Consider the following 24,064-nt stretch of genomic DNA (forward strand, 5'->3'; position numbering starts at 1 on the left):
TCGTGAACAGTTGGGATTAGTCCACATCCCTCCAGATGCAAGGGTAGAAGGTGGGTCCCCTTGGACAGCTTGGAGGGCTGGACATGAAGTTGTTCCCAATTGGAAGTCTCCAGAAAATAGGCGAGTGGGGTGGGGGGATGGGGGGGGAATTCCCAGCCTCAGGCTCTAAAATTCCCAGTTAGTCTGTGGTGCAGACAGGACTCCCTGCCTCCTTGTTCAGGGAAGTAGGGGAGGATCAAGGCCACACTGGGCACCAGGAGCTGGAAGAACAAGAGGGTCTCTGGCCCAGAGTCTGGGATGGGGAGAGGCAGAGGGGGCATTGGAAATTGGGGACACATCTTTGAACTGAGATACCAGCTGTTGCCAAGACCAGCACCTGGGCCAGGCTAAGGAAGGGCAGGGCTAAAGGTGGGGGAGCTAAGGGTCAGGCAGGGCCTTGAACGCCATGTTCAGGAGGCTGGCCTTTATCCCTCAGGACCTGGGGAGCCATGGAAAGATCTGAGGAGCGGGCATTGGGCACAGCTGGACATTGGGGAACGGGTGACACAGGGGCACGGATCCAGCCCAACTCTGATAAGGAACAGCAGAGTTCCACAGGACCATAGTGGCAGAGGCGGCAGTGAGGACTTCTTTTTTCTTTATTTGTTTGTTTGAGACAGAGTCTAGCTCTGTCCCCCAGGCTGCAGTGCAGTGGCGTGATCTCAGCTCACTGCAACCTCCGCCTCCCGGGTTCAAGCGATTCTCCTGCCTCAGCCTCCCGAGTAGCTGGGACTACAGGCGCATGCCACCACGCCCGGCTAAATTTTGTACTTTTTTAGTAGAGACAGGGTTTTACCTTGTTAGCCAGGATGGTCTCAATCTCCTGACCTCGTGGTCCGCCCACCTCCGCCTCCCAAAGTGCTGGGATTACAGGCGTGAGCCACCGCGCCCGGCCGGCAATGGGGGCTTCTTAAAAAAGAGGGAGGCTGGGCTGTTTCACCAGCCTGACCAACATGGTGAAACACCGTCTCTACTAAAAAATACAAAAGTTAGCCGGGCGTGGTGGCGGGCGCCTGTAATCCCAGCTACTCGGGAGGCTGAGGCAGGAGAATCGCTTGAACCCGGGAGGTGGAGGTTGCAGTGAGCCGAGATCGCGCCACTGCACTCCAGCCTGGGCGAAAGACCAACAGTCCGTCTCAAAAAAAGAAAAGAGGGAGTGTGGGGGTGGGGCCCGGAGCGCTCCAAGGGGCGGGGAAGGGGACTCCCAGGCCCGAGGACTCCTGGAAGGGAGGTGAGTGTGGCGCTGAGGAAGCGGCGGGACGGATGCGAGCCCGGGAGGAGCGCGCTGGGGGGCCGCAGGCGGGGGATGTGGCGCGGTCCAGGCCCGTCGCGGCCTCGTCCTGACAGGGACACCTGCGGGATCGTCCTTCCAGGATCGCCTGCGGGCCTCGCGGGCCGATGCCTCGGGTCCCCCTCCGGCCTCGGTTTCTCCGCGCAGCGGGGCGGGGCGGGGGCAGCGCGGGTCTCAAAGCTGCCTGCAGGGGGCGCCCGTGAGCGGCGCGGCCGGAGCCGGAGACCGAGCGGCCGCCGAGACAGCGGGAGCCGGCGTGCGAGCCGCAGGTCAGCCGGGGTGCTAGGTCTGGCGTGCGGGGTCCTGGGTGCCGGGTCCGGGGTGCGGGGTGCCGGGGGTCCGGGGCTGGTGGCCGGGCGGCGTGGGGCCGTCGGGGGTGCGGGGCCGGGAGGACTGGGAGGCTGGGGTTCTGCTCCCCTCAGGGTTCCTTTCCCGCCGCCCCGAGACCAGTTCCCCGGCGCGGGGTCCGAGTCCTGCCCCGCGGCGGCTGCCGGCACGGCCTGTGAAGGGCCCAGGCACAGTCACGTCCCAGGCGCAGTTGCGGCGCCGCGTGCGGGACCCTCCGAGCTGTCCCAAACTGCACCGGAAGGCGCGCAGGGGTAGGCGGGGAGGGAAGGCAAGTGCGGCGGCCGGCGCGGCGCGGGGTGCGGAGCTGCAGGTAGCGGGCGGGGAGCGTCCGTCCGTCAGTCCGTCCGTCCGTCCATGCGCCGCAGACCGGCCCCGCGCGCTCGCATGAACCTTCGCGAGCTCCTCCAGCAGGGATGGACTGGGGGCGCAGAGGCGTTTCCTGAGGGGTGGCGGGCCGGGCCCCGGGGCGAGGGAGATTCCCCAGGTGGAGGAGCCGGGCGGAGACCGGTTCCCCGGGAAGGTGAGGCGCGGGCAGAGATACCCGAGCGCCCGGGACGCGCCGAGAAAGGGGGAATCAGGAACGCTGGGCCGAGCGCTGGCGCCTTCCGTGGACAGTGGTGGCGGGAACTGGGTTTGGGGGACCCAGGAGACGACGGGGGACGGATGGGGGTGGGTGCGCGCCTCGGACTGGCCCCGGCCGTCTGTCTGGCTGCCCGGAGCGGAGGTAGGAATGGCGGGAATGGTGGCGGCTCTCGAGGGATTTGGCGCAAGGCGGCCCAAGGGCTTGAGGAGGAGGCCGCGGGCCGGCAGAGCTGAGATCCCTGTGTCCCGCACTCAGACTTTAGTTGCCCCGACTGTACCATGGGAGGAAGAGGGAGACCCAGGGCTGGGTCCTAGGCTGGGGGAGTTGGGGCCCTGCAAAGACGCGCAGGTGTTTGTGGCCCTTGTTGGAGGGTGAGCCGCAGGTCAAGCCAGCCCTCCGTCGCCATCCTGAAGCACCTCCTCTCTTGGGCTCTGCCACACACAGGGCCTTCTCCCCTATTGCCAGGTGCTCAGGCCGCCTCCACCCTGCCTCTGCTGCCGGCTCCCCCTGGGTTCCCCGGCGGGGCACCCTGCCGATACTCCATGACGCGCCAGGGCTGCCCCAGGGTGCCCCAGCCCTGGGGACCATGGTGGAGGGTTCTGTGGAGCACCGCGGGCCTGGGAAGCTGTTGCGGGGTCGGGGCTTCCTCACTGGCCCTGCTTTGGCCGTTCCTGGAGGCCTTGGGTGGGGCTGGGAAGGCCGGGCCCTGTGGGCAGCACCGCACCCCCCCAACATCCCGGCAGATCCATGGCAGGGGCGCCTCACAGGCTGGTCCACGGCCACGGTGTCAGTCCCTCCTTGTTCTGCGCTTGCTTTTTGGGGTCTCCCAGCCTCTCCCTAGTCCTAGAGTTTCTCAGGCAAATCCCAGCCACTACCCCTCCATCCGTGTCCCCTGTTCCCCCAGTGCTGAGCTGGCTGAGCTGTGAGCTTTCCTGCTCCTTGCCTCAGGAAGCCAGGGGCAGCCCAGTCACCTCTGGCCAGAGGCGGGCCTTAGGCCAGGCTGACCTGGCTGGTCTGAGAGCTGTGCTGGGCTTCTTCCCATATCAGTCTGTGAATTACAGATCCCCAAATATGCCCTGCGTCGCGATGGAGGAGGGCAATCAATGGCACTGACTGCCTCATGGGCAACGCGATGTGCTGGAGATTTCAGTGCTCTCGTCTGGGTTCTAGTCTTGCCTCCTCGACCCACTCTCTGAGCAGGTCGCTGTCCCCGGGAATCTGATATCTCATCTGTAGAACAAGGATGATGATCTTAGCAATGCCTAATGTGGAAAGGCCTTGGCTTGGGAGCAAGTGGGGGAAGGTTTAGGGCAGACCAGAGGGCCGGTGAGGGGTGTGTGCTGGAGCGGGGAACCCGGGAGGGAGGGTGTTAGGCTTGAGGGTCAGGGGACACCACAGGGATTGCTGTTGGCAGAGGGACATGTGAATGATAGTTGGCCTGGGAGCCAGCATGTGACTTGAGAGCATCACGTCCTGCAAAGTCCAGGTGAGGCCTGGGCGGTGCCTGCTGTGTGGGACCACAGCCCCTGGTGGCTCTCAACTGTGTCCTGACACCCCAAAGAAGGTCTTAGTACCCTCTCATAGACCTAATACCCGAGCCACCTAACCCCAAATGAGCTAGAACTGCCTTCCCAACCGTGTTTGCGGGGTCTATCTTGTCTATCGCAGCGCAAACAGAGCCCTGAGCATGCAGGAGAGCAGAGGAAGGACAGACAGAAGATGGATGGATGGATGAAGGCGGGAAGCACAGGCTGAGGGGATTTAGGGCATGTGTGGTGGGGGTGCTGTGGAGAGGAGACTGCACAGGCAGGAGCTGAGCTGGTGAATGGGAGGGTTCTAGCTCCAAAGAGAAGGGTCTGGGCCATTGACAGGAGGGGCTTGGTCCTAGGAGGTGGGTGGTCCAGAGGTTGCAAGGAGCAGAGGAGCCCAGATGGGGAAGGGAATGGAGCTGGGGTGCAGAGAGGAGCCCCCACACAACTGCCCACCTCCTGTGCAGAACCTGGGGCTCTGGGTGGTGGGAAGAGGCAGTTTCATGGCGGAGGAGGCCTGGGCCCCTGCAGCCTGGACTCCATGGATCTGGCCAGGGACTGGGGAGGATCAGGTGGAGGGAGGAGCAGCAGAGCAGCTGCCCCTCGTCCCAGCACAGGGGATGATGGGAGCCCAGGGAAGGCAGGACCCTGGCTTCGGGCCTCCACGGCATTTTCTCTGCTAGAATCTCTCGATACCTCTCTCCCTTCACCTTCTCCTCCAAGTCTCACCCAGATGATGTTTCTGTGAGTTGCCGTGGGGATTCTCTCACCACCCCCCGCCAACCCCCCGCAGGGGAAGCTTGTTCCAGGAGTCACTGGGCAGGGGCTGCTGCTGCTCTTCTGTGCCGACCCCTTGGATGTGCCGCTGCAGCCCTGGTCTCTGGCATCGGCCGTCACCTGGTGGAGAGGCTGCTGGAGCTGGCCAAGCAGAGGGAGGCCGATGGTGCCACTTGGTGTCTCCTCTGGCGTCTGGGCAGGAGACTTCTCCCCAGAGGCCCCGGGCTGGTCTGCCCCTGTGTCACAGGGGGACTCGCCTCTGGTCCCTCAGTGGCCTCTGCAAACCCTGAGCCAGCCTGGGGGAGGCTGCTCAGTGGGGAAGCAGCAGTGGCCAGGCTCTGCTTGGTCACCCTGCCCTCCTGTCAGCCTCCAGGGCTGCCTCGTCGCACCTGCCCAGGGACCCAACAGCCGGTCCTCACCCCTCCCATCCTCAGTGCAGCCACCCTGGGGCATTGTGAGGCCCTGCACCCAGCACTGCCCTTCAAGCCTCCCACAGGGTCCCGCCCAGGACTCCTGGGCTCTGTGTCCGCGGGGCCATCTAGAAACACTCCCTTGTCCCCCCTTCAGCGGCATAGTACCTGTTGCCCGCCATCTGAGGGAGGTGCAGGTGCCAATCCTTCACGTGACATGACGTGGCTCACCACAGCCTGTGTACATGTGAGCAGCCGCGTGCAGAGGGGAAGCTCTGCCTGGGCCTCAGGGACTGTGACATGGAGCAGGAGCCGCCCCCAGCCAAGCTGCTTTCAGCACAGCGTGGGCCCCCAGCACCTTTGTGCGGGGTGCGGCCCCTCGGAGGAGGGCTGTCAGGTGAAGCCTCGTGTGAGGGGGTGAGTGGCCCCCAGGCAGGGAGGAGGGGGGGCTGTGGCCTTCCTGGTCCCTAGCCTGGACACATGGGGGTGTGGGGAGCAGGAGCTGGGGCCCCCAGCACTGGCCCCGGGGCTGCGATGTGGGGGCTGCTCTGTGAGGCAGGCTCAGAGCCTTAGCCTCCAGCTGCAGGGAGCTGGGTCTTGGCCCCATCTTGCCCACATCCTGCCACCAGGAGCAGAGAGCTGCAGCTGCACCCGGGCTGTGGGGGAGGGATGCCAGGTGTATCTCTGGGTCCCGGGCCCAGCCTGCACCCAGCGCCTAAAGTAAGGGCCACCGGGCAGCCCCGGAGGTCAGGAGGGAAGTGGAGCCCGTGCTGGGTGGCTGCTTACCACTGGGCAGTGAGGAAGGCACCTGCGCTGATGAGTTTGGAAGGGGTTTGGGGATCCTGGGGCCCTGGGTTCTGGGAGGTTCATGCCCAGGCCCCCCTGGGCCATCCCAAAAGCCAGTCATAGTGGGGCCCACGACCTGCCGTGCCCTGCCGAGCTCCCGCAAGCCACTTGTTGATGGTTCTCAGTCCACCCCATGCCTCTCAACCGTTTCCTCCTAGACTAGGTCTCTTCATGGTGTTTCTGGGAGAATTCCTCAGTACTAGCTTCAGATCCCCAGTCGTCTCTTCCACTGTATGTGTGCCTGAAGCCCACCACATCCCTTATTTCAGTCCCTCTATTTTTCAGTCCCTGGATTTTGTACTATTTCTTGTTCATATCCACCTGTCCTTGTTTCATTTCCGCCAGTCGGTTCAGAAGTTCTCATTCTTGTCTACGGATGCCATTCCTTTCTTTGCCTCTTTGGAGATTCTAAAGGTCTCTGAAATCATTATTAGATTACCATATTACCTTCCTTTCTACTGGAATGAATTCATCTCCCTATTTTTAATTCTTTTGCTTACCTTTCTTAGCCTTCATATACCTCTTGCGCTTTGAAATTGATTTGCGACTCCTCTTAGCTGAGCCAATGTTGTGGAGACAGGGAGTGGCCTGCAGTGCCTGAAACTGCAGGGCAGCAGCCGCCTCCCAGGAATGTCCTGGGTCCTTTCCTCCTTTGAGGTCCCCTGCCATATGCTCAGATGGGGCCAGGCACAGCAACGGGGGCACACCTCCCTTTGGCCCAGCAGTTGGGGTGCTGCCAGGCCTGGTGGAGGTACTTGGTAAACATTTGTTATGGAAAGGCAGCAGGAGGGTTCTAAGGCTGGGATTCTGGAGCCCAGGAACAGGCCAGGCATGGCTGGAGCGGGTCCGAGTCCGTGCACCGTGTCCTGTATGTTGCTCTTAGCCGCACTCAGGAGCAGGTGTGCAGGTCACTGCCTAGAAGCTGGTGGGCACCTCCGTGCAGCAGGCTCTGGGGGGTATAGCCACCATCTGGGCATGTGTACAGAGGGCCTTGCTAGTGTGACATACGAGGAACCAGAAGATGTGTGGGTTTTGATTAAATGGAGTTTTAATTAAAGTGGCCAGGTTGGGGGAGGTGAGGAGGAAGGCAGGAAGCAGCAGCAGTTTTGAGTCTGACCGCGTGGAATCCTATAAGGTGGTTCTTTCAAGAGGCATTATGCACATTCCGCAGCATGTGTCCCCTGTCTGTATGGGGCAGCATCTGCCCTCTGATCTGTCCCCAACAAGGGGTAATCACAGAGAAGTATTAGATTATTAATATTTAATTTCCCCTCCTGGTTAGCAACAGATGACTCAAGGATTAATTAGATGCACAGAGCCAACAGAGAGGGATAGGAAATTGCCAGATCCTGGCCCCGCCCCCTCCCCGGGGCCTCTGACCTTCCTGTCACTCTGGGAGGCTTCTGAGGGAGGGGAGCTGGAGGCCCAGGAGCCTTCCTGCTGCTGTGCTCTCTGTGCGCACGGCCCCAGCCCTACACCACCTTCCAGTGCTCTTGGTGAGGCTGAGAGAGGTCGCTTCGTGCCTTTGGGCCTCAGTTTCCTCATCTGTAAAATGGGCTTCCTGGGACCAGCAAGATCACAGATGACAGTCATTTCCCAAGCTCCTAAGCAGGCTGCACAAGCTGTGTCTGAGGGTCCAGTGCAGTGCCTGGCCTCTAGGCAGGTGCCCCCTGGGACGCGTAAGGTTTGGCAGCTCAGCAGTGACTGGCATCGTGGCCAGCTGACTCTGTGTTGCTCCCCAGTTACGGTCCACGACACATTAGTAGCTTGAAACTGGGCACAAGGGGAGAATTTACACCACAGAAATCAGGCAAAGCCTGTAAGTCAGGGTGCCCCCGGCCAGGAGCTGATTTGCCAGCCTACGGCTGGGTAGCTCCCAACCTTTCCCCAAGGAATGCACTCCTCTTCCCCTGTCTGCCCCAAAGGTGCCTCTGACTCCACCGATCTGCTTTGCTCAGGGCCGAGAAAGGCACAGCTGAGAGTGGATTCTGGCTTGGCAGGGGCCCAGGTTGCCTGTGGGTCCGGGCAAGCCTCACCCGGGATGTGCTGGCAGCAGCTGGGAGAGCCTGCAGGAGTGCTTAAGGAGGGGCTGAGGGAGAGGACGGGCAGTGAGGTGGCCTGTGTGGACCCTGCTGGCAGGAGCCGTGGGTGTCTTTAGCCCCGTGTGAGGCCGGCCTGGGCAGAGGGGTCTGTTGCTGTCACTGAGGCTGGTGGGCAGCAGGAAGGTGGCTTCAGTATAGTCAAGAAGGTTATCGGTATCTAGTGCTGTTTAGCATGGGGACCCACAGCACAGAAGGTGGGGAGACCCTGAGAACGGGGGTACACAGGCAGGTATCCAGGGCTGCCAGGGAAGCCTTGCCAAAGAGGCCCTGGTCAGGCTTCTCCCAAACTGGGCATCCCAGCTGGCATGGCAACAGTCCAGCCCCTGAGGCGGGTGCCGATGATTTGACCCCACCAGCAGGGCTCTGGGTGATGGGACTGGGGAGTCCTCCCTCACTTTGGCAGACATGTTATGTTCCACCTTGTCTGCCCCCAGCAAGGCCCTTGAATCTGGAGCGTGGTCTGGGGCTGCATCAGCCTTCTAGCCTGGGATGGTCAGATTGGCAGAAGGCTGTGGCATCCTTCAATGCAGATGCCCTAGAGAGGGCCGTGGTGGGAGGCAGGATCCCTGGGTAGAGGCGGCTCCTCAGTGGCCCACTGGGCCTCACTGGACAGTCGCCTGTTGCTGCTGCTGGTGGTGCTGGGCCTGGGAGTCCACCTTGGAGCCACAGGCCAGGCACCTGGGTGGGAGGCAGCCCGGGGCCAGCACCAGCTCCACTTGTACCTGTTGGGCAGGGGCTATCGTGAGTCAGGTGGGCCCTGGTGAGTACTGCTCAGGGAGAGAGGCCAAGAGCATCAGGGATAACTGTGTTCCTTGAGTGTGGCCAGGGATGGTGCCAGGAGAGCTGGTCTGGTGCATCCCTGCCAACAACACACTTTGTGAATGGCTGCCTGGCAAGTGCCCCATGGAAAGCAGGGGCTTGGGAGGACTCAGCCCTCTCCAGCTGCTGCAGGCCCTCCGTTTCTGCAGGGTTTCTGGCCTCTGCTCTCTCCTTCCTCCTCCTGCTTCTGTGTCAATGCTCCATTCCCAGGCTCCTAGTAGGGGCAAAAGGGCCTGCTGGGTGCAGGAGAACCTCCAGTCCCAGGTATGGCTGCAGCCCGTGCCAATCCTGTTCCAGCCACTTGAGGTGCCGACAGCATTGGAGTTGGAGGGAAAGTTGGGGTCTGTGTGTTTGAGCTCTGTCACATGGACAATGGGGTAGAGGGGAGCCTGGCCCTTTGAACAGGGCTCAGGACCAGGAGTGACTTCCTCTCCAGGTTGCCAGTCCTGCTCCATCCCTCATGTCCTGGAAGAGAGAGAGAGACGAGGTGGCTGCCCGAGTCCACGTGAAAGGCAGCCTCTGACCTCTTGTCCCCAGGCAGGTGGTGGCAGCTGGCCACACACTCATAGGGCCCCATGAGGGTTCAGGACTGGAGGGGGTACATTTGGGGGCCTCTTAGCTCTCAAAGAGGGGCAATTTAACGGGCAGAGGTCCATTTGGATCCAGACCATTCACAGGCTCGAAGGGGACACTGGGAGTTGGGGCTGGGCTCAGGCCTGCTGGGGAACCAAAACTTCTGCTTCTGAGGGGTGTCAGTAATTCCATTTTGACTCTGGGGGAGCCATTTTAAATCTGTTTATTTCCTTCTCATAGAATCATGGGTGAGAGCTGGCATGGCCCCTAGAGGTCATTTGGGGTCCAGCTGCCTCACCGTATCAATGAGGAAACTGAGGCCCAGAAAAGAAAAGCATTTTTGCCCAGAGTCCCTCAGTGAGTCCTGGTTCCATACCTGCTTTCTGCCAGGGACCAAACTCCCGTTAGTCATTCCTGGTGTCAGCCAGGCAGAGGAGCAGGTGGGGGAGAGGGCGTGGGAGGAGGGAGGTGAGGCAGCTCCCTCCGAGTGGAAGCTCACAGTCAGCTGCATCGCCGCCCCTGCCCTGACTGCAGCTGACTGGCAGGGGCACCTGGAGGCAGCGGGTTCGGGCGCAGTATGAGAGGGCTTACCCTCTGCGGCAGTGGGAGACAGGACCAGGCAGCTCCCCACATCCTTCCACATCCGATCTCCAGGGGTCTCTGGCTTGTCCTTTCACAGGGCGGCTGGTGTCCCTTAGGTGGGTGCTGGTAGTTCCTGGGAGAGTTGACGGGATGGAGCAGGCCAGGGGGTCTGAGAAGCTGGCCTGGCGAGAGAAGGTGGGTGGGACTGGGAGAGCCTGGGCAGGGAGGGGCCTTTCTGGGAGGGAGTGTCATGGGGCTGGCCGAGATCCAGGACCCAGGAGACTGGCCAAGCTGCCACAGGAGGCCTGAGAGGCTGAGCATGGGGGGCCAACACTGACAGACTTTAACAAGTTTCTGGCTCCCCCAGGAAAAAAACAGACCACATCTGATCCTTGGCCCTGAGTCCAGAGTGGGAGGCACCGTGACAACAATGCGCAGAGCAGGGAATGCAGGGAGCCATGGATAGTGCTGGGGTGAGCTGGAGTCCTGGCAGGGGCCCAGCCAGGGCAGTACTCATTCTGCAGAGCCTGGGAGAAGGGGCTGCCTCCTTGGGAGGGGTTTGTGTGGGAGTCTTAGTGGGAATTCTATTGGACCAGGGGAACCAGCCTTGCTCAGTGACTTCTCTGGGTGTCCTCTAAAGTGAGGGTCAAATTCCCACCTCTCTCGCCTCCTGGCTATGACCACGGCAGACCGGGCAGGGCATGGGGCTAGGTGGGGTCAGGGGCCATCCTCAGGCTGACACCTGGCCTGTGGGTAGGGTGGGATCTGAAACTATAGGGTCTTCAGGGGGCCAGGTGTGGGGTAAGGGGTGGCACTTTCCGCAGGGCTCGCCCTCTGCAGATGGTTCAGCTTCTCATCGGCTGTCCCTTTGCAGGTGCCTCAGGAACCCTGAAGCTGGGCTGAGCCATGATGCTGCTGCCAGAACCCCTGCAGAGGGCCTGGTTTCAGGAGACTCAGAGTCCTCTGTGAAAAAGCCCTTGGAGAGCGCCCCAGCAGGGCTGCACTTGGCTCCTGTGAGGAAGGGGCTCAGGGGCCTGGGCCCCTCCGCCTGGGCCGGGCTGGGAGCCAGGCGGGCGGCTGGGCTGCAGCAATGGACCGTGAGCTGGCCCAGCCCGCGTCCGTGCTGAGCCTGCCTGTCTGTGGCCATGCCCATCATGGGCTCCTCGGTGTACATCACGGTGGAGCTGGCCATTGCTGTGCTGGCCATCCTGGGCAATGTGCTGGTGTGCTGGGCCGTGTGGCTCAACAGCAACCTGCAGAACGTCACCAACTACTTTGTGGTGTCACTGGCGGCGGCCGACATCGCAGTGGGTGTGCTCGCCATCCCCTTTGCCATCACCATCAGCACCGGGTTCTGCGCTGCCTGCCACGGCTGCCTCTTCATTGCCTGCTTCGTCCTGGTCCTCACGCAGAGCTCCATCTTCAGTCTCCTGGCCATCGCCATTGACCGCTACATCGCCATCCGCATCCCGCTCCGGTGAGCAGGGCCGGGGTTACATCTGTGCAAAGTCTGTTGGTGCCCAGGCTTTGGTCTGTGCCGGGAGCCAGGGTGAGCCTGGGATCAGGGCCTGGTCTGCAGTGTCAGCATGGTGAGCTGGCGACGGGGCCCCAGGCTCAGCAGGGGCTCCCCAGGGCCAGCACGTGGCCAGCAGTCATGCCGAACTGACTGATCCCTATGGGCGCAGGGCAGCCTGGCCCTCCCAGGCGGCCTGGGTTCCCCTAGGCTGCCTGAGGCCAACTGTGCTCTGCTTTTTGGCAGATGAGTGTGGCCAGGGTCTGGCATTGGGCTTAGCAGGGAGCTGTGGTCCCAGTGACCCACGTGCTGCCAGCGGGTGTGTCTGGGCCATTCCTCACACACAAGCAAAACTTCCCGAATTATGCTGGGGTGGAGCGGGGAGCCAGGGGAAACCATAGGACCTCAGAGTTAGGAGCCGCCCGCCACCTGCCTTCCCCCAGATCCTCTGGGCCAGCCTTGCAGTGTGCACATTAGGAAAATGACCCAGAGAGGGGAAGTGACTTGGCTGAATGCCACAGTGAGTCACTTGGACCTATATGCAAATTCTGTTGCTCCTCAAGTCACCAAGGACTCATCGTCTTAGAGGCAGCCAGTGTGCTCAGGGGCTGGCTGTTGGAGGGGATTTTTATGGTGAATCTTTTGTGAAGTGACTTCAGCCAAGTAATTGTGTAAATGAAGATTTTCCCAGAGGCTGAATTACTCGGCATGGATTCCACCTACCCAGGCCATAGATGAGGCTAGAAAGTGCATCCCTCCCTTGGGGACGTCAGAGGCCTTCTGCCCCACCTCCTGGCCCCTCTGCCACAGAGCTGGGTTCCACAGCCTGGGTGGTTGTGGGCCCTGAGGCCATGCATGAGGCTTGAGGTGGTGCCTCTTGAGAGTCAGGGAGCAGGGTGCGCCATCTCTGCGGTGAATTATCTGAAACTGGTGGGTGCCTACCTAAAGAGGAAGCCACAGCAGCCCCACTCAGGTTGAGGGTGCCCCAGCAGGAAGGAGGACCCAGCTAGATGAGCAAATGGAAATTTAGAGCGTCAAAGCCAAGGGGCCCTTAGAGGTCATTTCCTCTCATCTTCGGGATGGAAAATGAGCCTCAGAGAAGACAGCCAGCTGTTTCCGGGCCACACAACGAGTTGGTAGTGGAGCTGGGGCGAGGCCTGGAAAGAAATGTGGCCTGATCCCCACTGTGACTTCAGTCACTGGGGAGCGGTCATGAGCAGCCTGTCTCGCAGAGCCTGCACCAGGTGGCCGTCCCTGTCACCTGGGCTCTAAGTGGGAGCAGGAGCTGCACTGGGCTGCTCCAGGGAAGGGGAGGAATCTGGACCTCACACTGCCCTGTCAGATGCTCTCTACCCCAGGAGAGTCTAGAACCCTCGGCAAAGGAGAAGGGGACCCTGGCCAGCCCTGAGAGGGGTGGAATTAGGGGTTGTCGGACTCCAAGTGCAGTCTCTGGTGAGCCTCCATCCATTGCTCTGTGACGGGCAGAGCAGAGTTTAGGTTCGTCCAGTGGCAGCTCAGAACACGGAGGCCCAGGAGGGGCCCTGTCTGCAGGTGCCCAGGTGGGCCAGAGAACAAAGCACTGGAGGGGACTTCAGGGAACCAAGCTGAGTCTGCACACTGATGGGATGCTCTATGGGGAAGCAGAGGCCAAGCTCTCACTTTTTTCTCTGATTCAAAGGGCATGATCAGGGCTGCCGTTCTCAATTTAAAGGAGCTCGACTTTTTTTCTCTTTTGTCTCTCCCTTTCCTTCTCTGTTTTCTGAGAGTTGAGAGAATGACTCCCTATGTAGTAGGACAGGATGTGCTGTGTGGCTGTGGAAAGTTAGCTGCCTCTCTCTGGGCCCATTTCCTCATCCATAAAATAGGACAAGTCTCTCTGCCCCTCTGAGCTCACAAAGGTGTTCTGAAGGTCCAGTGAGTGGATGGGGTGACAGGGACCCTGAGGAGGGTTGGAGGCGTGGGGAGGGTGGGGATTCAGATCTTTGGGTTCAGAGCCATGGACCTGCCCCCTATCCTCTACCCATCTCATCCCAACTTCCTTGGAGCTGGACCTTAGTTCCACCCAGACCTTGAGCCATTTGACTCTGCTCCATGAGGCTCTGCAAGGCTTAGGCTGGTCTCTTCTGCAGGGGGCCCTGGAGAGGATGACGACGATGATGTTCATCCTCCCTTGAGGGCAGAGAGCTTTGCAGTTGCCAAAGGGTGTCAGCTCAGCATCTCCTGTCATCCTCTTGGCCTGCATTGTGGCCAGGCGGATGTTCTGACCCTCCTGTTACTCACAAACTCATGGGGAGGCCAGAGCAGGGAAGGACATACGAGTGTCTCCTGATGTGGATGGACTCCAGGGCCCTTCAGGCTGTTCCTGGCCCGCAGGTCCCTTCGCTTTCCTGTTCCTCAGGGCCCCTGGGCCTCTGGGCATGTGGAGGTGTCCATGTGGGCTCCCGAGAGCAAGGGGGTTATGAAAGGAACTTGGTGACACTCCTGGCCGGCGCTGGAGTCACAGCCTGCCTCAGGATCCTCCCTCCTCCTTTCTCAGCTGGGAATCCAGCCTCCTCTACGTGCCGTTTCCTGCTCCACTCAGAAAGGTCCATTCGGCTAGCCCTGGGTCTAGCCTCAGGCCTGCCCCACTCTCCATTAACTTTGTTTTTAAAAAAAGAATTCAGTTTTGGAAAAATCTGTTATTTTCCAAGTTCAGGGAACCTGTTGGGCTAGCACAGGGCCTAGTCGAGGAACTCTGTGAGAAAGACTTCAGGCCAGAGGCAGAGATGTAGCTCTCTGTGTCCCCAGAGGATAGGGAATTCAGGGTGAGAGACATGGGCTTCTTTTTCCAGTTCCCAGGGGATTTTTGCCTCACTGTCCCCTGGCTCTCACAGCAGCCCTTGGTGGATGTTCTCGCTGGTTTGAGGAACAGGCCAAGGTGCAGGTGGCAGCTGGTGGTGAGGCCCGAAGTCCTAACACTTCTAAGAGGGCAGGATTGGGAGAGAGGGCTCCCTGGAGGAGGTGTCACCCAGTGGGTCTTGCAGGACGGGCAGGCAGGGTCTCACTGGCATGAGTGTGGGGGCAGGTGTGTCAGGAGGGGGGCAAAGCCTGGGACAAGACCCTGAGGAAGGAATGAGCATGTGAGCACTGGGTAGGGAAGGGTGGCCTGGCTGCCTAGTGACAGAGAGAGATGAACAGAGTGGGCAGGAAAGGTGGAGGCCAAGTCAGGCCTGTTCGTACCAGGGGAAGGAATGGAGGTTTCCCCTGTGGGTCCATGGCTCTTCAATTCTTGGATCAATGACTCCTTTGGACAACTTAGGAAGGCTCCACCTACTCCTCAGGTTGGGACATGTGCACATAAAGCCCCAGCTGGAATCATGGGGCATATTTTTGGACCATAGGGTGAGCCCCCAGTGTGGGTAATGGAGATCCCCAGAAAGGGGCAGCCTGCAAGCCGGGGGACACAGAGCTGCAGAGGGCACCTCCACAAAGGGTGGGCAGCAGCTCTGGGACCCACATTCTCTGACATGCCTGGGCACCCCAGAGTGGTGGTGTGTCACGCTAGACAGCCTTGGCATCCCTTCCAGCTGGATGGTCAATGTTTGGGGTCTAAGAGGGCAAGATGTGAGTGTGTTGGTCACAGATGCAGCCCAGGGTATGCTGCTGGGCCTGGCTGAGGCTCAGCTGTGATTCCATTTGGGCCCTGATGCTGTCCCCACCCCGTGGGCACCAGGGTCCAGGGCTCTCAGCCTATGGGGATTTCTTTTGAATAAACTTAGTCTATTTGCAATTTAAGAAAAAAAAAATGAGTCATGTTTTGCTCACTCTAAAACATTAAAAAGGAACAAAAGAGTATAGTATAGTAGAAAGTTGTCCTCCATACCCCCTGTCCCCCACCCTCAGTTCCCTGCCTGCAAGGCCATGTTAAGAATCCTTCCAGAGATAGATATTCTTTGCATATATAAGCAAGTGCTATTAATGTATGTTTTATTTCTGTCCCCACACGGGACTTTCTTTGCAGAGTACAGTGGAAGACTCCCCTTGTGGGTTCCCTTTTCTGTACAAGTAAATAATTGGACAGACCAGGGATTTCCATACTGTGTTCCCAGAAGCCTTCGGGTTGGCTCTGGTGTCCCCACCAATTCACTAATTCAATAAACATTTAATAAGCCCCTTCCCTTCCCCAGCAGCTTCACCTCTGTGACTGCCTGGGAATGTGGGCGACAAGGTTTGCTGCTGAGAACAGTTTGAAAACCAGCAAAGCAGGTGGCCCAGGGCCCAGGCAGCTCTGCAACACCCCTGTGGCTGCTTGGCTCTGCTCTGTTGCCTCAAATGACAGGAAACTCACTATTGCCTGAGGCAGGCCATCTCTCCTGTGAACAGCTCAGCTGAAAAACTCTTAACCTACCCTGAGTTACAATCTGCCTCCCTATAATTTCCACCCATTGATTCTCCATTCTGCCCTTAGAGGGCAGAGTGCTGACAGGTCCACGACTTGGTCCCATTTTACAAATGAAGAAACTGAGGCTCAGAGAGACAAAGTTTTAAAACATTCCTGTTAACAGGGCCAGAACCCAGGAAGGGATATGCTTTTCTCAGGAATAATGTCAAAATTAATATAGCTTCCCAGTCAATGAGGACTATATAAATTACTATTTGCAAAGCACTAAGAACAGTGTCCGGCACAGAGTCAGTGCTATGTAATGTAGATGTGAGAATGAGAGAGCCTGAGATTTTATGTTTGCGAGTCCCACAGGAGGCAGGGCAATGCCAGCTCCCTGTTGCTTGGAAGCAATGGGCAAGTCTATGACCCTCCTGTTGAGGCCCTGTTACAGGTAACCAAGCCCCCACAGAATGGAGCTGAGGAGCTCCTGAGAATGGGCTTGTCCGGTTACTGTTTGGATTCAGAACTGACCTAAGAGATTCAGAACAGACAGACTCACCTTGGCCTGAGTTGCCTCTGGGCTCTTGGAATGTCCACAGCAAGTCCATTCCTCTCCTTGGGCCTCAATTTACCCACCTGTAAAACAAGAGGATTGGACCACATAAGAGATCGGAAGCCACCAGGGTTTCTCTTTTTCTCTTTTATTTGAATTAGTTGACAAAATTTAAATCTTGGGAGATTTTACCCAGAAAATCATCTCCCCAGCCCCACCTGAGATCTGGTAATAGCAGGCGTACGTTTTGCATGGCGCTGAAGACCAGGTAAACGCCCCACCAGCTGCCTCCTGTGTGTGCTACCTATAGGCGCCTGTTTGCTACCCATGAATGAGATGGTTTCTGTGGATGTTCCCAGCTCCGCAGTTAAGTAGAGCACATCCTTCCCCTTGCACCTTTTTTTTTTTTTTTTTGGAGACTGAGTCTTGCTCTGTCTCCCAGGCTGGAGTGCAGTGGCGTGATCTTGGCTCACTGCAAGCTCTGCCTCCCGGGTTCACGCCATTCTCCTGCCTGTCTCCCAAGTAGCTGGGACTACAGGCCCCCGCCACCACGGCCGGCTAATTTTTTTTATTTTTAGTAGAGACAAGGTTTCTCGATCTCCTGACCTCGTGATCCGCCTGCCTCGGCCTCCCAAAGTGCTGGGATTACAGGTGTGAGCCACTGCGCCCGGCCTCCTTGCACCTTCTGAGTGTCCCTGTCTCGGAACTGGCAATGCAGAGATGGATGTAGGAAAGCCCTGCCTCCGAGGGGCCCAGATGTGGTGGGGATCTGCTGCACTTCGGTAGGAAACTTCTTTGAGATCTCTATCCTGGACTTGAAGGATGGGTAGGGTTTCTGCCAGGTAGAGGGGACTGTAGTCTGGTCTTGCCAGAATCAAAACTGTTAAACAGAAGTCATCCCTCAGTGATCATCAAGGTTGCCTTCCTAAATTAGGGAGACTTTTTTTTTTATTGTCCATTCTTTCATGAAATCTAGGCCACCTTTCCTACAGGGCTGAGGTCTGCTTCCTGGCTGGCAGATCCAGCCATTTCCCGAGTATGAGACTGGGAGTCGGTAGGCTTGGATTTCTGTCTGGCTCTCACTCAGGAAGACTGAGTGATTTTGGGCAGATTACTGTCCCCCTGGACCTCAGTATTTCCTTGCAAATGTTAAGATGGCCATGTAAATGTTAACACGTAATTCTCTCATTTCTCTCCAGAGGGCTGTGGGTGGGTTTGGAGGGGAGAAATGGCATCTCCTTTGGCCTGGGACCTCCTCCCCTCTTTTATCCCCCATGCTGCCTCTCCTCAAGGGCTTCTGGAGTCCCCAAGTCAAATGGCAAATGGGGAAGAGAAGACAGGGTATGGAGTACAAGAGGCCTAGATCCCCTACAGGTCTGATCTGGCTGGTGCTGCCCCTAGCCAGTAAAGCCACCCTCCAGACCCCTTCAAGCCTGTTGTAGCCTTAACCAAGATCAACCAACATGGAGGTGACTGATCTTGGTTAAGGCTGCGACCAACATGGAGGTAATTGATCTTGGTTAAGGCTACGACACGTTTCCCTTTAGAGAAAAATCATGTTTTCCCCCTCAAAAAATCATGCGTTAATTTCCTCCAACCAAACTAAGTCCCAGGACTACTCCGAAAACTACTCAATGACCATCTGGGCATTTGTACATGGGTTTCCATTTCTTGGATGCCTGCTCTCCTGTTACCTCCCAGCAGCCTGTGAAAAAGGCAAGGCATATTACTTCCACTTAACGGAAGAGGATGCTGGGGCGAGGTGGCAGGAAATGACTGGTCCAAGACCTTACAGTCAGGAAATGCGGAAACGGGTGCTGCTCTGGGGTTCTGAACTCTTGGCCCTGCTTAACCCTGGCTTCTCAGATCTCTGATGCTGGTCTCTTCTCCTCAGGTACAATGGCTTGGTGACCGGCACGAGGGCTAAGGGCATCATTGCCATCTGCTGGGTGCTGTCGTTTGCCATCGGCCTGACTCCCATGCTAGGTTGGAACAACTGCGGTCAGCCAAAGGAGGGCAAGAACCACTCCCAGGGCTGCGGGGAGGGCCAGGTGGCCTGTCTCTTTGAGGATGTGGTCCCCATGAACTACATGGTGTACTTCAACTTCTTTGCCTGTGTGCTGGTGCCCCTGCTGCTCATGCTGGGTGTCTATTTGCGGATCTTCCTGGCGGCGCGACGACAGCTGAAGCAGATGGAGAGCCAGCCTCTGCCGGGGGAGCGGGCACGGTCCACACTGCAGAAGGAGGTCCATGCTGCCAAGTCACTGGCCATCATTGTGGGGCTCTTTGCCCTCTGCTGGCTGCCCCTACACATCATCAACTGCTTCACTTTCTTCTGCCCCGACTGCAGCCACGCCCCTCTCTGGCTCATGTACCTGGCCATCGTCCTCTCCCACACCAATTCAGTTGTGAATCCCTTCATCTACGCCTACCGTATCCGCGAGTTCCGCCAGACCTTCCGCAAGATCATTCGCAGCCACGTCCTGAGGCAGCAAGAACCTTTCAAGGCAGCTGGCACCAGTGCCCGGGTCTTGGCAGCTCATGGCAGTGACGGAGAGCAGGTCAGCCTCCGTCTCAACGGCCACCCGCCAGGAGTGTGGGCCAACGGCAGTGCTCCCCACCCTGAGCGGAGGCCCAATGGCTACGCCCTGGGGCTGGTGAGTGAAGGGAGTGCCCAAGAGTCCCAGGGGAACACGGGCCTCTCAGACGTGGAGCTCCTTAGCCATGAGCTCAAGGGAGTGTGCCCAGAGCCCCCTGGCCTAGACGACCCCCTGGCCCAGGATGGAGCAGGAGTGTCCTGATGATCCATGGAGTTTGCCCCTTCCTAAGGGAAGGAAATCTTTATCTTTCTGGTTGGCTTGACCAGTCATGTTGGGAGAAGAGAGAGAGTGCCAGGAGACCCTGAGGGCAGCCGGTTCCTACTTTGGACTGAGAGAAGGGAGCCCCAGGCTGGAGCAGCATGAGGCCCAGCAAGAAGGGCTCGGGTTCTGAGGAAGCAGACGTTTCATGCTGTGAGGCCTTGCACCAGGTGGGGGCCACAGCACCAGCAGCATCTTTGCTGGGCAGGGCCCAGCCCTCCAGTACAGAAGCATCTGGAAGCACCACCTTGTCTCCACAGAGCAGCTTGGGCACAGCAGACTGGCCTGGCCCTGAGACTGGGGAGTGGCTCCAACAGCCTCCTGCCACCCACACACCACTCTCCCTAGACTCTCCTAGGGTTCAGGAGCTGCTGGGCCCAGAGGTGACATTTGACTTTTTTCCAGGAAAAATGTAAGTGTGAGGAAACCCTTTTTATTTTATTACCTTTCACTCTCTGGCTGCTGGGTCTGCCGTCGGTCCTGCTGCTAACCCGGCACCAGAGCCTCTGCCCGGGGAGCCTCAGGCAGTCCTCTCCTGCTGTCACAGCTGCCATCCACTTCTCAGTCCCAGGGCCATCTCTTGGAGTGACAAAGCTGGGATCAAGGACAGGGAGTTGTAACAGAGCAGTGCCAGAGCATGGGCCCAGGTCCCAGGGGAGAGGTTGGGGCTGGCAGGCCACTGGCATGTGCTGAGTAGCGCAGAGCTACCCAGTGAGAGGCCTTGTCTAACTGCCTTTCCTTCTAAAGGGAATGTTTTTTTCTGAGATAAAATAAAAACGAGCCACATCGTGTTTTAAGCTTGTCCAAATGAGAATGGCGTCTGAGTTCGTTTCCTACTCCATAGCTAGGCCTGTGCACACATACAGGCATGTGTTGTGTATGAGAGAGTGTGTGCGTATGTGCAGACACCCTGCCTGCCCCGGGGGCCTTCTCCAGGGTCCTGTCCTCGAGGGGACAGGCTGCCTGGCTGCACCACAATCCAACCTGCATTTCTATGAGGGCCCACAGGGGCTATGGGAGAAGGGGCTTTCCCCAGCAACTCCCCCCCTCCTTATCTTCCTACATCTTTAAGGGAAGATCTCTTTGTATGTTACCTTCTCAGAACTGTGACCCGCCACCTGCCCTGCTGCACCCTTTAGCAGAGGTCACAGAGGTATCTGCAAACAGATCTGGGCAGGGGCTACACGGCCTTCCCCTAGAATCCCCCTCCTTCTGTTCTTAACAAAAGAAACCTAGAAGGAAGGGGTGTTTTTGCTCTGACCCCGGCCTTAGGGGCCTCCTGCCTGAGGAGGTGGTGCCATCTTTCTGTGATGGCAAAGTTTGAGGCCTGGAAGGCAGTTAGCAACCTGCCCCTGCCTGAGGTTGGTGGAGAGCTGTGATTGTCCCGGTTTGGTCTCACTCACTCTGGGACTCCCGGAAGGAGTGTAAGAATGTCAAGGGTAATCCCCACACAGCCCTGTGAGCCCTGTTTTATAGATGATTAACAAGCCCAGAGAGGTTACATGATTGCTCCAGGTCACACAGCTAGTAAGTGGCAGAAGTGAACTTAAAACTCAGGTCTGTCTGACTGTAAAATCCATGTTCATTTTTTCCATTAACTTAATGATGAACTATTTGAACCGAACCAAAAAGTACAAAATAACATCATTTCCTCAGCACTCTGCTTAAGAACTGAAACATTACAATGTTGCATCTGACCCCTGCCCATCATTACCCTGCATCCTAGGCCTGGAAACAACCACTTTCATGAATTTCATTTCTTTCCATTGCACTTCTTCTTCTTCTTCTTCTTCTTTTTTTTTCTTTGAGACAGTTTTCTTTTCTCGCTCTGTTGCCCAGGCTGGAGTGCAGAGCAGTGGCACGATCTTGGCTCACTGCAACCTCCGTCTCCCAGGTTCAAGTGAATCTCCTGCCTCATCCTCCCGAGTAGCTGGGACTATAGGCACTTGCCACCATGCCTGGCTAATTTTTTGTGTGTTTTTAGTAGAAATGGGGTTCCACCATGTTAGCCAGGCTGGTCTCAAACTCCTGACTTCATGATCCGCCTGTCTCGGCCTCCCAAAGTGCTGGGATTACAGGCGTGAGCCACCGTGCCCAGCCCTTTCCATTGCACTTCTTTACACTTTTAGTATATGGATGCCTGCAAAACTATCCCAAAACCAACAAAGGATTGTTTTAGCTATCTCACTGTTATATCCTCAGAGGTCCTCTAGACTGGCTGCACAGGAGAAATACCTAGGAAGCTTCAATCAGCACCAAAGCCTCAGTCCCTTGCCCCAGAGACTCTGGATTAATTGGCTAGGGTAGATCAAGTGATTCCCCAGGGGGTTCTTATGGACAGCCAGGACAACCTATAAGGAGCCACTGATACAAATGCACTGAGTCCACCCCCTGTCCACACCAGCTTCCTCCCTCCTAGGATCTGCACTGGCTGTGGGCTGAGGGTGGAACAGTGGCTGGGGTGTGCCTGAGAAGACCAAGAGCACAGAAGCTGCCAGTCCTCATGAGCAATTGGTGGGAAGAGGCCAGAAAGAGAACTACAAAGGTAGGGAAGAATGAAATCCTGTCTCTCCAGCCTTTTCTGAGACCTTGGGAACCAGACTTTGAGGACTGAGCTAGATGGGTATAGGCTTTGGGGCTGGGAGAACAGGGCCAGGGGCTCAGCAAAGGCTTCTAGGTACAAATGGGCCCTAGTCCTCCCAGGGCCAGCTCCTGCCTAGTGGTAGAGCACAGGCCTCCTCATGTCCTCAGGAGCTTAGGGTCCCATGTCCACACCCACCCCATGTTGGTTCCCACCATCAGCAGGCCTGAGTGTAAGCACATGGGCAGAGACCTGAACATATGCAGGCATCATTCCTCTGACCATAAGAGAATACATGTGTGCACATATAAACATGCTAGTGGGCAGAGCCCACCTCAACAGGAATAAGTGCCCACAGCAGCAGCATGAGGGAGATGTGAAGACTGGTGAAGGGCATGAGCAACATCCCAGCGCCATGGGGTGCAGGCTATGCCCTGGTCTACACTGCTCTGGGCCAGGCTGCCAGGAGCTGTGGCCTGGGCTGCTCCAAGCCCTGCAGCTCTGTGGAAGGGCCCCTCTCCACCCTCTCCCTGCCCTTCCCAAAGGGCTACGGGTGGATAACATGCTTCATTCAGGCCTGTCCCACGCATAAGGGTCCCATCACAGATCCATGTTCTTGATAGCCCCAGCCCCCCTCTACAGCGGGTGTTGCCAGGCCACAGGGAGGTCTGAGAGCAGGGGTCTGGCTCAGGCTCAGCCTTGGCTCATCACTGGCCCTCACAAGAGACAAGCCCTCCGGAGGGCTCCCTTTCACCCTCCTCCTCTAACCACCCCTCCTGAAACCCTACCTTAATCTGGTTGGATTAAGGCCCTATCCTCTGGGAGGCATCACCCGGGGGCTCAGGGAGCTGAGTAGGGCCACAGTTTAGTGCGCTGACCAGGGGACAGCAAACCACAGCAGGGCAGGAAGAGGGGCCACCTGGGTACTGTGAGGAAATGAGCTGCTGATGCTCCCTGCATCTTCTGGGACTTGGTATCCCAGAAATGGGAAACTGGTCTTTTCAACTGTGGTGGGGAAACAAGAACCTGGGGGAATCCGACTGCTCAGCATGTGGGAAGGGCTCTGCGCAGCCCGCCCCTGCTCCTGGGGCCGCAGGGAAAAGTGGGTGAGGCCAGCACTCTGTGCCTGGGATGCCGCTGCTGTCCTGCGATGTTGTGCTGCTCCCCCGCATGGCTGCTGCTATGGGCTCTTGCCACAGCTGGACACCCTCCCCTGAGCTCCGGTGCCGGACAACTGTTTTCTGAGCATGCTAAGCAATGACCCTCTGCTGACGGGAGAAGTTACTTTAGAGGGGACAGAACTTAGGAAGACCCAGGTGTGCTGTGAGGCAAGTGGCTCCCTCCCTGACCCTTACTGCTCAGTGTGCAAGGTTACCACCTTCTCCTCCTCCCCACACCCATCCCCCCTCTCTCCCAAGGTGCCCCTCATTGCTGCTGTCACTCATCATTAGCAGTCACTGTCATTGTTAGGACAGCCCCTGTCAGGCTGCAGAGCCAAGGGAGGGGGCAGGAGAATGTCAGATGACTCACACAACCTCAAAAGAGGGGGATGGACACACACAACACAGAACCTAGATACAAGAAGCACCTCGTGAGACTCTGGTTCAACCCTTTCTTTTTCCAGAGAAGAAAGAGCAGCTTAGCAGAGTTTCCTGACAAGTCCCTCTGCTTCCCACTAGTCAGGCTTGGAGGGAGGCTGGCCTAGGAGAAAGGCCAGGCCAGGAAGTCAGCATGAGGCTGGGCAGGTGACAGGTGTAGCCAACCCAGGGTCCTCTGAGGGAGGTGGGGAAGGCTTTGCATGGACCCATCCACACTTCTTTGCCTTGTCCAAGGAAGTGTTTCTGTTTGGGGGAGGAGAGGAGTGACTCTTTGTCAAATCAGCCATCTGGACTGTCACCTAACGACCAGCTAAGCCCTCGGATCAAGCTGGTTAGGACCTGAGCCCTGTCTCCTGGCTCTCTGTCCCTCTCCCAACCACTTAATGAGCCCTTGCTGATGCACACTGAGCCGGGGGCAGGACGCAGGGAGCCAACAACTGACTGAGGGGAATAAGCCCGACGGGGAGAATAAGCCCGACGGAGGGAATAAGCCTGTGAGGGACACACAGGCTCTCAGAGGAGGTGAAAGCCACACGCCAGCGGGCAGTCAGGATGGGCTTCACAGAGGGGGCCACACCAAGCTGGCCTGTCAGAGGCCGGCGGTCAGCTCCAGGGCCCCATCTCTTCAATGTGTTGGTCAGGAAATAAGAACAAGGAGGGGCTGAGTAAATCTGCGCCTGATTTTCATCTGCCTACACT

The 24,064-nt window shown here is 58.0% G+C and overlaps 1 protein-coding gene across 5 annotated transcripts; it reads left to right on the forward strand.

The window, feature by feature from the left end:
* Window positions 1–1,322: 1,322 nt before the first annotated feature.
* On the forward strand, window positions 1,323–19,988 carry ADORA2A (adenosine A2a receptor). Of its 5 annotated transcripts, XM_024927128.4 has the most exons (4): window positions 9,811–10,015; window positions 10,267–10,372; window positions 10,774–11,376; window positions 18,223–19,988. In XM_024927128.4, the coding sequence occupies exons 3-4, from the start codon at window positions 11,045–11,047 to the stop codon at window positions 19,127–19,129; spliced, it is 1,239 nt and encodes a 412-aa protein (XP_024782896.2). In that variant the 5' UTR covers window positions 9,811–10,015; window positions 10,267–10,372; window positions 10,774–11,044; the 3' UTR covers window positions 19,130–19,988. The 5 variants fall into 5 exon arrangements, with proteins under 5 accessions (XP_054961486.2, XP_057156986.2, XP_057156985.2 ...); XM_055105511.2 differs by lacking the exons at window positions 9,811–10,015; window positions 10,267–10,372 and adding an exon at window positions 1,323–1,599; XM_057301003.2 differs by lacking the exons at window positions 9,811–10,015; window positions 10,267–10,372 and adding an exon at window positions 5,246–5,394.
* Window positions 19,989–24,064: the final 4,076 nt, after the last annotated feature.

The sequence above is a fragment of the Pan paniscus genome, chromosome 23, assembly GCF_029289425.2.
Source record: "Pan paniscus chromosome 23, NHGRI_mPanPan1-v2.0_pri, whole genome shotgun sequence".
NCBI lineage: Eukaryota > Metazoa > Chordata > Mammalia > Primates > Hominidae > Pan > Pan paniscus.

Excerpts from the sequence above, each read along its gene's own strand:
- ADORA2A (XM_055105511.2), top strand. The coding sequence starts at position 11,045 with ATGCCCATCATGGGCTCCTCGGTGTACATCACGGTGGAGCTGGCCATT. Across the intron at positions 11,377-18,222 it reads GCCATCCGCATCCCGCTCCG|GTACAATGGCTTGGTGACCG; the intron begins GTGAGCAGGGCC and ends TCTTCTCCTCAG.